At 45.5% G+C, this 15,888-nt stretch overlaps 1 protein-coding gene across 8 annotated transcripts in view; it reads left to right on the top strand.

Moving 5' to 3' along the window:
- The window catches only part of PLEKHM1 (pleckstrin homology and RUN domain containing M1), a 48,522-nt gene that overhangs the window by 13,292 nt on the left and 19,342 nt on the right, over window positions 1-15,888 (top strand). For all 8 annotated transcript variants that reach the window (XM_064583036.1, XM_064583032.1, XM_064583031.1 and 5 more), the window contains one exon: window positions 6,424-6,832. In XM_064583036.1, the coding sequence (XP_064439106.1) occupies window positions 6,424-6,832 (409 nt within the window). The remainder of the gene's footprint in view (window positions 1-6,423; window positions 6,833-15,888) is intronic.

Raw genomic sequence — 15,888 nt, 5'->3', positions numbered from 1 at the left:
CATGGAACAAAGAACTTGACTGGAGGAGGGAGCCTGGACAGAGCCTTCTCTTTAAAAAAATTTTTTAAATTTGAATATAGTTGAGACACAATGTTATACTAGGCTCAGGTGTACAACATAGTGATTCACCATGTCTGTGTTATGCCATGCTCACCACAAGCAGAGCCTTCTTTATCCAGGCTTTTTAACAGTAATTTTTGAATAGATGATCTCTTTTTATGGTTAGAAAAAGGCTAAAATGCATACGGTGAAAAGCCTTTCACACCTCTGTCACCACAGTTATTAATTCCTTAGATTTTCTTCTGATGTTTCTAAATGCATCTAACAAATATGAATATACAGATTTTTTAAATGTTTTTTATTTCTTGTCCCTGCCCCCTTTCCCACAAAAGATATTATAAATACACTGTTTGACATCTTGTTTTGGAAGAGATCATATCAGAGTTTTTGTTTTGGAGTGTCCTATCAGAGCTTCTTTATTATTTTTTTTTAATTGCCTGTTTTTCCATCGCTGGTTAGTTTATTTAACCAGCCCTGTATCTAATGGGCATTGGAGTTCACATTTTTAGAAATAACTTTGTGTATGTGGTCTTTTAAGTCTATGCAAGTAACTCTGGTCAGTCAATTCCCAGAAACAGAATTGCTGAGCCAAAGGATACATTAATGTGTGGTTTTCACAGATACTGCCTGGTTACCCTCTGTCAGGGATGGGCCTTTGTCCTCTCAGCCTTGTCAGCAGTATGTATTATCAAACTTTTGGATATTTGCTCATCTAATAGGTAGAAAATGGTAAATTTTATTAAGTACTTCCTTCAGCCATGCTCCCGCAGCCTGGGTTTAGGACCTTCTTATCTACTCCTGGGTGCTCCCCACCCTCTTGGTTCAGGCCTTTACCAGCTGGGTTCCCAGCTGGTGTAGGAATAACACCAGAATGGGTGCTGGTGTGGACTGGCTTGCAGTGGATCTAGTTTCAAGTCCTGTTCTACCACTTACAAGTTCAGTAACGGCTGCCAAACTGCTGACTCTTTGAAGTTGTTTCTTCATCTTTAAAATGGGGACTCCCACGGGATGCCTGGGTGGCTCAGTCGTTAAGCTTCTGCCTTCGGCTCAGGTAATGATCCCAGGGTCCTGGGATCAAGTCCCTCACTGGGCTCCTTGCTCAGCGGGGAGCCTGCTTCTCCCTCTGCCTGCAGCTCCCCCTGCTTGTGCTCTTGCTCGCTCGCTCACTCTCTCTCTCTGACAAATAAATCTTAAAATGGAGACTCCCTCATATGGCTGTCTGCGAATCAGATCAGATGCCTGGGAGTGAGCTGCACACATAACAGCGTCTGGTAGACCCCTGAAGTGGCTTCTGAGCACTGAGCACATTAGCTAGAACTTTCAAATGTCAAACGGAAGAATTTAGATAGAACATGCTGGAAAGGAGCAATCCCCACCTATCCACTGGGCGGGTGGCGTGACTTGGGTTCGTTCACCTATCTGAGCCCTTCGTTCGCTCCCTCCTCCCACAGGCCAGCCATGTGTCTTTGTCATGTGTCTTGCTTTTATATTTCATGAGTCTTGTGATTGGAAAATGTCCAGCTTCAGGTCATTGAATCAGTGACCGTCCACCCTGTGTGGGAAGTGTTGTCCTGGGCATTATGGGAAAACTCAAGGGAAGAGGGTCAGGACGTACAGACCAGCACTGGGCAGTGGTGTGAGGACCAGCACCCACTGGGAGCACACAGATGCACAAAGACACCCCAGCACCAGCTCTTCTTAGGGGGTATGTCTTAAGAGTAAAGATTCTCATCAATGTTTAAGAGTTCCCTTATTTTTATTGTATTACTTAAATATTTGTAACTTAAAATTAGGCATAAATAACATGGGTTTATAACTCCTACAACTGTAAAATCAAAACATTGACAGATTAAACAAAGTACAAAAGACATAACATTCCAAGTGAAATGTATTAATTTAATCTTTTCCGGAAACCAAATTGCAGTTTGCTTTGTGAACAGAGGATTGATGCCCTGAATAGCTTCTTTTGTGTTGGTTGGGTCTGAATTACAGTGATCACTGAGAAGCACGACTACAGTCTAGTGGTTAGGAATGTGGAGTCAGGAGCCAGACCGCTGGAGTCTTCCATTAACCAGCTTCGCGACCTTGGGCAAGTTATTCAACCTTTCTGACCTTGATGTCCTCATCTGCAAAATGGGGTTAAGAATGCTAGGAAGAATTAATGAGTTGAGGCATGTGAAGTGCTTAGAGCAGTGCTAGACACAGGGTGAGTGCTCGGTAGGTGGTGTCATTGTCATTTTACTACTGGTGTCCCTGTGATGTCAGTTCTCCCACGACTTGTCTCGATACACACAGCTGCAAATCCGTGGTTAGTGATATTTGTCAAATGTCGTTGTCATAAGGCCTTCTCTTGGAGGAAGGGATTTTTCGCATATGCAGCCCTCCTCCGTGCTTTTAATAGTGTCCCCTGACTGCCAGACGGTGCCATGGACCACCACATGCCAGTCCACATGCTCAGGAGAAGCGCAGGCTCAGAATCTCTTGGCAGGGGTACTTTATGAGGTGGTCGTCCAGATCCTCCGGCCCATGCTATTTGTTTATGACCTGTACCTCTACGTACACATATATATGTATGTATATAATACACCTTTTTTTTTTTTCCAGTGTCTTCTAAATGAAAGCACAAAGTTCTAGAATTTTTGAATAGACAGTTTTTGAAAAACAGTGCCCTGAGCTGGACAGAACAAAAGTGGACGGACTGGAATGGTTTCAGTCCAATGTTGCATTTTCTTCAAAGGTTTTGAAAGTTTTCTTTTGCCTTTCCTTGAAAATCTCATCTCTTAAAAAAAAAAAAAAAAATCTCTAGCACTTTTCTGCACTTGATGTATATGTCTCTCTTACCCTCTTTGGGTCCTGACGGCCAGCACTGATTCTGGTGAGGCTCTGTGAACTGTATTTCACCTTGACCTTGGCGTTGATTTGGCAGAAGCTCTGTTTTATCACACAGGCTTCTTGCTGTTGGGTGGCATTTCTTTATTCCAACACCCAGTCTACTCTGTCATTAAAATTTGTCTTACAGATTAGGATTCATTGATAATTGATAACTGTTTTGGTAATGCTAGTGAATATAATTCTCCTTTCCTTACATTTTTATATTCGGGTCCATGGAGGCTAAGCAGTCTTACCAGTGATGGTAAGAACAGGCATGGTAACAAATTGAGGTTAAAGTTTATTGAGTACTTGTTTTGTGCTAGACACACTAGCAAGCATTTTACCTATGTTATCTCACATAGCCTTTAACACAGTCCTAACAGGTGGGTGCTGTTACCATGCATGTTTTACAGGGAAGGGAATGAAGTCTGTGAACTTTAGGAACCTATTGTGGGGCCTGGCAGTGTGCCAACCAAAGGCAGGACGCTGGAGCCCTACTCTTAATTGGGTTACCACCCCACCTCTCAGGACTCCACGTGGAGCTGGGACCTCACAGGGGCCATCTGTCAAAAATCTGCCTCCCTAGCTCATCTCAGAAAGTGGCCACATTCTGTCACAATGGTTTGGATACAAGCAATTGGTTAGCAAATGTCCCTTCCTTCTCTGCCTGTGGAAACTACCCCTTTGTGTCCAGAACCCATGAGCCTCAGTGTCTGCTCGCTGCAAGCTGTACTTTTGGATTCTCATTGGTCTGTTTTCAGAGTGAGGCCTAGAGCAAAAACCAGCAGCCCCCTGCCTCCCCCCATAACTATTCCACCAACACATTTACACCTTCTTCTGATAGGTCACCTCCTTGTTACCATATGCCTTAGATATGATTCACCTACCATAAAAGTCACCATTTTAAAGTGTCCAATTCAGTGGGTTTTACTATATTCACAAGGTTGTGCAACATCATTGTGATATAATTGAAGAATACTTTCATCACCCTGGAAGGAAACCCCTTACCTGTTAGCTATGGATTTACCTATTCTGGACTTGAATATAAATGGAATCATACCATATGTGGCTTTTTGTGACCACCTTCCTTCACTTAGTATGTTTTCAAGGTTCGTCCATGTTACAGCATGGGTCATGACTGAATAATATTCCATTGTGTGGATATACAATTTATTTATCTGTTCATCAGTTAGTGGACATTTGTTTTATTCCTACTTTTTGGCTATTATGAATAATATTGCTGTGAACATTCATGTATGACTTTTCTGTGGACATTGTCTTTTAATTCTCTTGGGTATATATCCATGAGTTGAATTGCTGAGTCATATGGTAACTCTATATTTAACTTTTTGAGGAACTACCAAACTGTTCTCCACAGAAGCTACACCATTTCACATTCCCACCAGCAGTGTGTAAGAATTCCATTTCCTCTACCTCTTTGCCAACACTTGTTGTTCTCTGTCTTTTTTTATTATAGGCATCCTGGTGAGCATAAAGTAGTGTCTTATGGCTTCGATTTTTATTTCAATACTATCTAATGATATTGAGCATCTTTTCATATACTTGCTCTCCATTTGTATACCTTTAGAAAAATGTCTCTGCAAATCCTTTGCCCATTTTTCTTTTTCAAATAAAAAAATATATTTTTTATTTATTTATTTGAAGAGAGAGCAAGAGCACGAGAGAGCAGGGAGGTGGGAGGAGGCAGAGGGAGGGGCAGAAGCAGACTCCCTGCTGAGCAGGGAGCCCAGTGAGGGAACTCAATCCCAGGACCCCGTGATCATGACGTGAGCTGAAGGCAGACGCTTAACTGACTGAGCCACCCAGGCGCCCCTCCTTTGCCCATTTCTCAATTGGATTATTTGTTCTAGTACTATTGAATTGTTAAGAGCTCTGTATATTCTGGATACTAGACCTTTATCAGATATATGATAATACTTGCATATAAGATATGCAGATTTTTTTTCCTGTTCTGTGGGTGGTCTTTTTACTTTCCTGATAGTATCCTTTTGAAGCACAAAAGCTTTTAGTTTTGATGAAGTCCAACTTACCTGTTTTTTATTGGATGCTTATCCATTGAATGTCATATAAGAAAACATTGCCTGATCCAAAGATTTATACCTACTTCCTTCTAAGAGTTTTATAGTTTTAGCTCTTAACCTTTAGGTCTTTGATCCATTTTGAGTTCATTTTTTATATCGTGTGAGATAGGAGCCCAACTTCATTCTTTTCCATGGGCCTATTCACTTATCCCAGCACCATTTGTTGAAAAGACTATTCTTCACCCACTGAAATGTCTTGGGTTGAAAATCAGTTGCCCATAAATGCATGGGTTGGTCACCAGTGCTTGACTAGCTAGCATGTCTTGAAATGTTGTTTGGGGTTTTGACATTGTAAATAAGAGCAGGGCTCAGCCAGAAGACGTTAAGGTAAAAACCCGTGTTCTAAAATCCTCATTTCCATAAGCCAACATTAAGGGGAATTTGACATATCTTCTGACCCAGTCTAAGCTATTAGGGCAGATACGTGCAGTCTCTTGGGCCCAGCTAGCTTTGTTGCCATAGGAACCTGCATTTGCCCATGACTTACTCTACTGGGTTCGTAAGGAGAGGAGGAGACAGCAAATAGGTCTACTTCAGAAACAGAACTTGGATTCTCAGAAGCCGCAGGAGAAGGGGGAGCAGCTGCTATAGCCATTGCATGTTTTAGATGGCCCGGGGGGGTGTGTCCACGCCCGCATGCGTGCGTGTACACGCACACAAAGGCAGTAACACTGGCTCCCTGCATTCCCTGTGCACCCCTGAGGGGCAGGAAGAGCCAGTCCCACTGGAGGCGTGAGCAGGTGCACACCCCATGCATACTTGCGCACACGCTCACGCACCTTGTGTACGCTGATCCCGCGGCAGTTCTTGGGAACGGCGGGCTTCTCTGAGTCCGCCCGCAGTCCGGCTCTGAGGCGGACCAGGCCTCGCACCTCACCCCGACCCTGCTGTCCACTTACTGTTCCAGGAACAGAGTGGGTCCTTGCATCCCCAAAGTCCACATCCCGGGGAGTGGGTTCTTGGTGCCTCAGCTGCTTGTGCTGTTGGGGAGCCCTGCTCTGAGACGCTGTTCCCTGGGGCTCTGCCACAACAGCTTGGGGAGATGGTTGCTCACACAGCTGTTGGCGTGGCTGAGCAAACTCTCCAGGCCCTCAGTAGCCTGTTCAGAAAGCAAAAGCAAAGGGCAGCCAGTTTCCATTCACATCAGTCCTTTCCTCAGCTCTGTGAGCTTTTTCCCTGGAGATCCTGGCACCCCGGCTCACTTGGCCACCCACTCTGCCGAAGTCCCAGCAGGGGAGAAGTTTCGTGAGGTGTGTCACAGGAGGGCTGTGTGGAAGCAAGGAGCAACGGATGATGAGGGCCTTGCTTGTTTTCTTATCACTGCCCCAGTAGCCTTGGGCATTCTCACTGACAACCTGTCACACAGGTTTCTTTGTTTAAAAACTTCTAGGGTGTTGTCGGAATTCAGCAAAGCCCAGGTAAACTCTGTGCCAACCAGCGGACTGAGCGGACTCAGCGGAGAAGCGGAGATTCCCACAGGGCGGGCCTCACTCTCCTTCCCCGGCCCAGAGGCCAGCATCCCGTGTGATGTGCCCGCAGAGCCCCTCCTGGCCCAGGCATCCCCTGCCACTCAAGACGGGCACCGCAAGCAGGAGCCGCCTGCCCAGGCACCTGGCGCCCTGGGCTTGCAGCAGTCGGGCATTGCCCAAGCTGTTCCTTCGGGAAGCGCTTCAGGCCAGCAGCCTGCCAGTCCCGTGAGAGAGGTGGCCAGAGCGATGGCCCAGGGGAGTGGCCAGCAGAAGCCCCCGGAGGATGACGGAGCTGCGTGGAGCCTTCGGGTGTCCTCACCCACCAGTCCGGTGAGTGGTACAAGCTTTTCAGGGGGCGGGCTTGGGGAAATGTCTCAGAGCTGGTGCAGGGTATCTCCAGCTCATGACCCGGAGTGGTCTCTGCCTTCTCCCCGCTAACCCCTCATGTCTCTTGGCGGATATGAGCCAGACACTGTGCCAGTCCCTTCCCATGGGTGTCTCTTGTCATCTCACATTGACCCCATGGAGAAGATAATTTTCATCTGACCATGGATTCTGTCCTTAACCACTGCCTCTTAACCAGCGTAAGGCCTCAGGCCAGGCACTTCACCTCACTGAGACTTGGTTTCTTCCTTCACGCTTGTTATTTTTAAATTCATATTTTCTAAAATACCAGGCTTTGAGAATACTCATCTTGCAACATGAACCAGACTTAGAATTGTGCTGTCCAGTATGGCAGCCACAAGCCACACACGTGGCTGCTGAACGAGCACTTAAAGTGTAGCCAGTCCAAACCAAGATAAGCTGTACAAAATAAACCCTGGATTTTGAAGTCTTAGTATGAAAAAAAGAATGTGAAATGTCTCAATAAATTTGTATTGATTACATGTTAAAATGAAAATATTTTTGATAAGTTGAGTTAAATGTATTATCAAAATTAATTTCACCTGTTTCTTTTTACATTTTAAAAATGTGGCTAGTAGAATATTTAAAATGACACACGTGACTGGAATTCTATTTCTGTTAGGCAGTGCTGCTCTAGGATAAGCCAGTCTACTTTGTTGACAACCCGTGGGAAGCCAGCCCTGGGAATCTTCTGGACAGAGCCATGGGTCAGAGGCTTGAGAACTATCATCAAAGCTGTGAACCCAAGCTCTTTTGCCATTTCACATTTGTTCTTGTGTCGTGAACAGCCAGGATCGGAAGTTGTATGCCAATGTGCACGTGAACACACAAAGCCCCGAGTTTATCCCAGCTGCTATCTGGGGTTCATGCTGGGAGATGGTCTTGCTTTTTCAGCTCCATCCATGCACATCTCTTAACTGGCCTGTAGCTTCCAGATCTTATAACTCAGGATGGGGCCTAGGCCATGAAATAGACTAGGAGACAAATGCACGCACACACCCTTGTTTTTTTTGTTTGTTTTTTTTTTAAGATTTTATTTATTTATTTATTTGAGACAGAGAGAATGAGAGAGAGAGAGCACATGAGAGGGGGGAGGGTCAGAGGTAGAAGCAGGCTCCCTGCCAAGCAGGGAGCCCGATGTGGGACTCGATCCCGGGACTCCAGGATCATGACCTGAGCCGAAGGCAGTCGCTCAACCAACTGAGCCACCCAGGCGCCCACACACACCCTTGTTTTTAACAGCTTTTCTGAGCTATAACTCATACACCATATAATTCACCTAATCAAAATGTATAATTCAGCTTTTTTCATACATTCGCAAGGCTGTGCAACTATCACTACAATCTGATTTGAAAACATTTTCATCCCCCATCAAAGAAACTCCTTGCCATTAGCAGTGACTCCCCATCCGCCTCTCCTCCCCACCGGCCTCACTTCTCTCATCCCCTGGCAACAGCTAATCTCCTTTGTCTATAGATTTGCTATTCTGGACATTTCATGTAAATGGAATCATGTAATACATAATCTTTTGTGACTGACTTCTTCCAGTTAACATATTGTTTTCAGGATTCATCCCTGTTGTAGCCTGACCTATACTTCAATGAGTAATAATTCATTGTAGATTCCACTGTATGAACACATTACATTTTATTTTGTCCTCCATCAGGTGATAGACGTTTGGTTTTTGCCCCATATTTTGGCTATTACAAATAATACTGCAGTGAACATTCATGTGCAAGTTTTTGTGTGGATATATATTTTTAATTGTCTTGGGTGCATACCTAGCAGTAGAATTTCTGGGTCACGTGGTAATTCTATATTTAGCCTTTTGAGGAACTGCCAAACTGTTTTCCAAAGCAGCTGCCCCATTTTATATTCCCACCAGCAGTGTATTCTTCTACATCCTCACCAACAGATCCTATTGTCTCTGTAAAAATTGTTATTATAGCTATCCTACGGGGTGAGGAGTAGTATCTCATTATGGTTTTGATTTGTTTTTGTTTTTGTTTTTTTTTAAGATTTTATTTATTTATTTGACAGAGAGAGACACAGCGAGAGCAGCAACACAAGCAGGGGGAGTTGGGGAGGGAGAAGCAGGCTTCCAGCCGAGCAGGGAGCCCGATGCGGGGCTCGATCCCAGGACCCTGGGATCATGACCTGAGCCGAAGGCAGACGCTTAACGACTGAGCCACCCAGGCGCCCCTTGATTTATTTTTCTTTAATGACTGATGATATCAAGTATCATCTTTCTATGTGCCTTTTGGCCATTTGTATATCTGCTTTGGAGAAATGTCTATTCAAAACCTTGGCCCATTTTTAAATTGGATTTTTTGTCTTTTTATTCTTTTTTTTTTTTTTTTAAAGATTTTATTTATTTATTCATGAGAGACAGAGAGAGAGAGAGAGGCAGAGGGAGAAGCAGGCTCCCAAGGATCAGGGAGCCCGATGTGGGACTTGATCCCAGGACCCTGGGATCATGACCTGAGCCGAAGGCAGACGCTTAACCATCTGAGCCACCCAGGTGCCCCTGTCTTTTTATTCTTGAGTCATAATAGTTCTTTATATATTCTGGATTCTATACCCTCATTAGATACATAATTAGCAACTATTTTCTCCCATCCTGTGAGTTGTCTTTTCACTTTCTTGGTGGTATCACTTACAGCATGAATGTTTTTAGTTTTGATATCATCCAATTTATCTGGTTTTTTTCTTTCTTCATTTGGGCTTTTGGTGTCATATCTATACCCATTTCCTAATTCAAGATCACAGAGATTTACTCTTATGTGTTCTTCTGAAAATTTTATAGTTTCAGCTCTTCTATTTAGATCTAGGATCCATTTTGAGTTGGTTTTTGTACATGGTATAAGGATGGGGTCCAACTTGATTCTTTTGTGTATGGCTAGCCGGTTGTACCAGCACCATTTGTTAAAAACACCATAATTTCCCCCTTTAGAAGGCCCTTGGGCCCTGGGATCGAGCCCCACTCCCACTGGGGAGCCTGCTTCTCCCTCTCCCTCTGCCTGCCACTCCCCCTGCTTATGCTCATGCTCTCTCTCTCTCTCTCAAATAAAGAAAATCTTAAAAAAATAAATAAATAAAAAACCACACATTTAAAAAAATAATAAATAAAATATAGACCCTTTCCCGCCCACCAGAAGGCTCTCATGCCTTCTCCCATTGTTCCCCTCCAAAGGAAGGCTCCATTCTGACTTCTAGCACCATGGGTTCATTTTTCCTGTTGTTGAACTTCATTCATATAAATGGAATCGTACAATATGTACTCCTGCTTCTTTCACCTGGCGTTTGTCTGTGAGATTCACCTGTGCGTTTAGCATGAGGTTATAGTTTGTTCTTTTCCATTGTTCTGTAGTATTCCATTGCAAGAATATATCCCAATGCATCTATCCATTCTCCTGCTAACAGACATTTGGGTTGTTTCCAGGTTTTGGCTATTAGGACGAGAGCTGCTGTGAACATTCTCGCACTTGCCTTTCAGTGAACCTCTGTACTCATTTCTGTGGGTATATATCTAGGAATGGAATGCCAGGTCACTGGGTAGGGGTGTGTTTACCTTTAGTAGATACTGCCAAGCATTGTCTAACAGTGCTTGTACTGACTTGTACTCACACTAGCAATACGTGAGCATTTTCATTGCTCTTTATCCTAGCCAGGGGTGTCATCAGTCTTTGTACTAGCCACTTTAAAAGGTGTGTAGTGGTGTCTCACCTTGGTTGGGGTTTTTTTTGTTTTGTTTTGTTCTTAAGCTTTTGTTTGAGAGAGAGCACATGCACACGTGCGAGCAGGTTTGGGGGAGCAGAGGGGGAGGGAGAGAGTCTGAAGCAGACGCCTTGCTGAGCACAGAGCCAGATGCGGGGCTCGATCCCGGGACCCTGAGATCACGACCTGAGCCAAAACCGAGTTGGGTGCTTAACCACTGCACCACCCAGGTGCCCCTCACAGTGGTTTTAATTTGCATTTATTTCCCTGATGACCAAAGATTTTGATACCTTTTCATTTCCTTACTGGCCAGTCCTTTTTTGGAAGTGTTTAAGTCATTGTTTCGTTCTTAAATTGAGTTGTGTGTATTTTCCTTATTTATTTGTAGGGGCTCTTTATATATTATGGATAGGTCTTTTATGGCAGAAAAAATATATAGCATATGTATGTATAGCAGATGTCTTCTTTGAGTCTATGGCTTGCTTTTTAAATCTCTTAATGGTATCTTTTATGGAACAGATGTTCTTGGGGTTTTTTTGTTTTTTTTTTTAAAGATTTTATTTATTTATTTGAGAGAGAGAGTGAGAGAGAGCATGAGAGGGGAGAGCGTCAGAGGGAGAAGCAGACCCCCTGCTGAGCAGGGAGCCTGATGTGGGGCTCGATCCTGGGACTCCAGGATCATGACCTGAGCTGAAGGCAGTTGCTTAACCAACTGAGCCACCCAGGTGCCCTCGATGTTCTTGGTTTTAATGATACTCAATTTATCGATCTCTCTGTGGTTAATATGTTTTGTGTCTATTTTTGAACTCTTTGTCTACCCAAAACTGTGAGGCTGTGAAAACCCCTGTATTTTCATCTAGAAGCTTTACTGTTCTACCTTTTGCAGTCAGGTTTATGATCCCTCTGGGATTAATTTTTGTGTATGGTGTGAGGTAGGAGTCAAAAGTCATGTTTTTCCATAGGGATATCTGATGGACTAGCACCACTTACTGACTATGACTATTTAAATCATGTCACTGTATAAGTGAGGGTCACACTCTCCATTTTTACTATCCTGAAGATTACTTCAGGGCCCAGAATGTCACAGGACCCTGAAGGTTATGAGCAGAAAACTGTCACCACGCTCTGAAGGGTGAAGAAGAAAGGCTCCACAGCCCCTGGCTTGAGCTGGCAGCAGAGGGCTGTCCCGAGGGTTTGTGGCTGTGTGCCCCAGCAGGGCTCCACAGAGTGGCACTGACCAAATTGAGTTCACTCCTGTCCAGGATGTGACTTCTCTTGTGTTGGCTCAGACATCCTGTCTTGCCAGGGTCCCAGAGCTGATGGGACAGGGCAACTTGTCACCCAAGCTCCTCCTCTGCTTACCGAGTGTTGACCCTCGGGCCTCCTTGCAGCTCCTGACAAAACAAGCTCCTTCCAGCCCCAGGCTTGTCCATTTGCTGTTCCATCTGCCGGGACCCTTTCCCAGCTTGCTCCCTTTCCTCGCCTTTGTCTCTGCCTTTCCTGAGCACCTTGTCTCAAAAGCACCATCCCCAGAGACTCTGTTTCCCATTTGCCTGCTTTACTTTGTTTATAACACTCATCACTGTGTGAAATCATATTGTCTCTCGATCTGTCTACTTGTTTATTTTCTGCCTCTGGACTCGCATATCAGCTCCATGATATGAAAGAACGTGTCTGCTCCCTTCTGTAATGTCAGCTCTGAGCACTGTACCTGGGAGAGTATAGGCATAATTAATAGTTCTCGAACTCTCAGAGACTCTCGAGATGCTGACTCGTAAGTTTACATTGAGAAGTATACCATCAAGTGCATGGGGTGGGCAGGTTGGTCTGACCAGGGCAGGCTCCGCCTCCCTGCAGGCCTCAGGGGAGTCAGGCTGCTGAGAGTCACAGGACCCACTCATCCCTGAACTCGGTAGACAACCTCTGGGCCCCACTGTGCAGCCCGCCGGCTCACACTGGCCCAGGGGACCCCCAGCCTTTGGACAGGGTAGCACCCTGCCCTGTGTGTCACCTCTGTAGTTCTCATCTTTCTGTGCTTCTGGCACTTAGTCACTGCTCTTTATTTGACACTTGGGCGGCGTGGGGTGGACAGTGCGGGGAGTAGAGGGGGGTCACTGTCAAGTTGTATAACCATGAGAGCCATTCAGTCTTTCTTTAAAAAAAAACAAAACACATTATTTTAAATTCACTCAACACAAAGGCCCTGCTCTGGGCCAAGCACCATGCTTGGTACAGTGATGGAACAGGACGGACACGGGCCTTGCTCCCTGGGGACAGACACCGGATTAGACAAGTCATTACCCACATCATAATTATGCTGGTGACAGGTGCTGGGAAGGAAAGGAGCAGGGAGTGGGGGAGCTAAGGGGACTTTTATTTGTGGAGTCTGGGGGGTTGTGAATTGATTTCTCAGTGTGACTCCAGAGGACAGTCTGAATTCTAAAACTTCATCCCAATCACTTCCCTCATGTGGTTCCCTCATCACCGCCTATAGCATGTGGTCCCCTCCCCCAGACAGGAGTACAGGCAAAATCTCTTTGCCTGGTGTAATGAGGATAGACTGGACAAAAAGCACTTTTTCTGAAAACAGTCCAGACACCTAGTATCTCTCTCCTCAACCGGACTCCCCTCTGAGACTTAGCTGTTGTTTACAGCATCCTGTACCTTTACTAACTCCAGTGGTATTCCTCTGTTTTGGGTCCCTAGTGGCAGGCGCTGCTCTGGCTTAGACCCTTGGTCGGTGGTGGTTTCCCCCACTGTTAAAGGGGCAGGGAACTGGCCAGATGTGGGGCCTGGGTGAGCAGAAGGTAGGAAGGTGGTAGGAAAGGGGAGGGAGAAGGACAACAGTGGTGCGCTACCCCCCCACACACACTTCATGGTAGCGGGTGCTGGCTGGGGCACAGCTGCAGAGAGCTACCTCCAGGCCTGTGTGCAAAGGCTCCAAGGACCCAATGTTCCCACTGTTTTTTCTTTATTACCTAAGAGAACAAAAGATTTTCCCTGGAGTATCATTTCCTGGTGGCTGACCTTGGCCGCTGGCCCGTGTCTGAACATTTCCTAGTAGTCTCCCTTGCCTTTCGGAGAGAGAAGCCCTCACCAGTGAACATACATCACCTCACAATTCACATTTGTCCCCTTCCTTCCAGTCCCCTCACTCCACCCTTCTTATTTCATACTAAAGATGTTTGGATAATCAAGATTTATTCCCTCATCTGTTATAACTCTGTGCCAGGCATAAAGCAAAATGAAAAATTGCAAACAACCTTATAGGTACTAGGCTGGGGGTAAGCAAAGAATGCCATGGGGGCCCCGAGGAGTCCCTGACCCTGCCAGGAGGTGGGAGGAGTGCAGACTGGGGAATAGTAAGGAAAGCTTCCAGGAGGAGGTGATGGATGACCCCTGAGCTGAGACTTAAGGAATAGTGGTCTCTCCCATTGGAGCCATTAGCTGGGGCTGGGAGGCCACAGGACTTCCCAGGTATGTCCACCAGGCTCTGTGAGGCTCCTCCTGTCCATTTTCCTCAGGGAGCTCCCCTGGGTCTCTATGGCCTAGGCAGGCTTTGTTCAGAATCCTGTGTTATAGGTAGTCCTCAAGCAACCACTCTCATTGACACAGTGTCCTGTCATTGGCAGGAGGAAGCACCTGCTAATTCTTAGGGTTTTTGGAGGAAGCCCTGGAGGCCCAGCATTGTGAGGCCCCCACACTCCTGACTCAGAGCTCTCTACTCTTGGCTTAAGGAGCCATCTAGCATCTGAATAGATTAAACCATCCAAACCAATCCTTCGAGGGCAGTCCCAGCCCTGCTCCCCTTCCTTGTCTCTGGGAGCAGGGAGGGCAGTCTGAGTTAGGGGTTGGAAATAGCAACTTCAGGGTGAGGTTGGTGACACTTAACAAAATAGCTGGGCTGGGCTAACCCCTTGTGTGAGTCATTTCCTCTGTATAGACAGTCACTTAGGGCAGTCCAACCAGCTTCTTGCCTCTGCTCATTCATGCTTAGGCACAGAAAGGCAGGGAGCGCTTGAAATAGTGGGGGGGAAAAAAAAGAAGAAAAGAAGAAGCTAAAATCCATTCCCACAATCCCCTGACCCCAGACCCAACCCACTTCCACCAGCCAGCGAGCAACTTCAGGCTCAGACAGTAACAGAAGAGAAGGGGCAGGGTCTGGCTGCCTGGGGCCTCAGGGGCCTGCTCAGAAGTGAGGAGTCCCAGCAGAGGTGGCCAGTGAGGACTCTGGGTCCTGCTCACCCATGCCTCCCTCATCTCAAACCCTATAAGCAGGGCTGAAAAATTCTACAGTCCTTCAACAACCGGTGCTGGGATAACGGGATATGCACATGCAAAAGAATAAAGTGGACCCCTTCCTCACACCATACACATAAATTAATTCAAAATAGATTGTAGACCTAAGTGTAAGAGCTAAAACTATAAAGCTTTTAGCAGAAAACATAGGAGCAAATCTTTATAACCTAGGACAGTGGCGTCTTACATATAACACCAAAGCAGAGACAAAAGAAAAAATAGATACATTGGACTTCAGCAAAATTTTAAAATTTTGTGCCTCAAAAGGCACCATCAAGAAAGTGAAAAGACAACCCCCAGCACTGAAGAAATTATTTGCAAACCATGTATATGGTATGGGCCTAGTATCCCATATATCCTAGAATATATAAAGAACCCTTACAACTTGAATGTTTCCTAAGGCCTTTGTAATGAAGTACCATAAACTCGATAACTCAAAACAATAGAAATGCGTTCTCTGATAGTTCTAGAAGCTAGAAGTCCAAAATCCAGATGTTGGCAGGAACGTTCTGGAGATCCTGAGAAAGAATCTGTTCTGCACCCTTCTCTCAGGTTGGGGTTGCCAGAAATCCTTGATGTTCCTTGGCTCAAAGATCCGTCACTCCCAGCTCTGTCTCTGTCATCGCATGACTTTCTCGTTCTGTGTCTGTCTTCACTTGGGATTCTCCTCTGTGCGTGTGTGTCTTTTCTCTTATAAGAACACCAATCACATTGAAGGGGTCACCTTCCCCTAGCATGACCTCATCTTAACTAATTACATCTGCAACAACCCTACTTCCAAAGGTCAGGTTCTGAGATACTGGGGGTTAAGGTTTTAACATATCTCTGTGGGGGACACAATTCAACCTATAACACAGGAACAAAAAGACAAACCAATTTAAGAATGGGCAAAGGATTTGAATAGACATTTCTCCAAAGAAGATATACCAATATCCACGAAGCACAAGAAAGGTTGCTGTGTCATT

The sequence above is a fragment of the Mirounga angustirostris genome, unplaced genomic scaffold (genome assembly GCF_029215605.1).
Source record: "Mirounga angustirostris isolate CCGP_5_RB_7025 unplaced genomic scaffold, mMirAng1.0.hap1 SCAF_17, whole genome shotgun sequence".
NCBI classification, from domain to species: Eukaryota; Metazoa; Chordata; class Mammalia; order Carnivora; family Phocidae; genus Mirounga; species Mirounga angustirostris.
The sequence above is the reverse complement of the archived record's forward strand: the minus strand, read 5'-3'. Positions and strand labels throughout refer to the sequence as shown.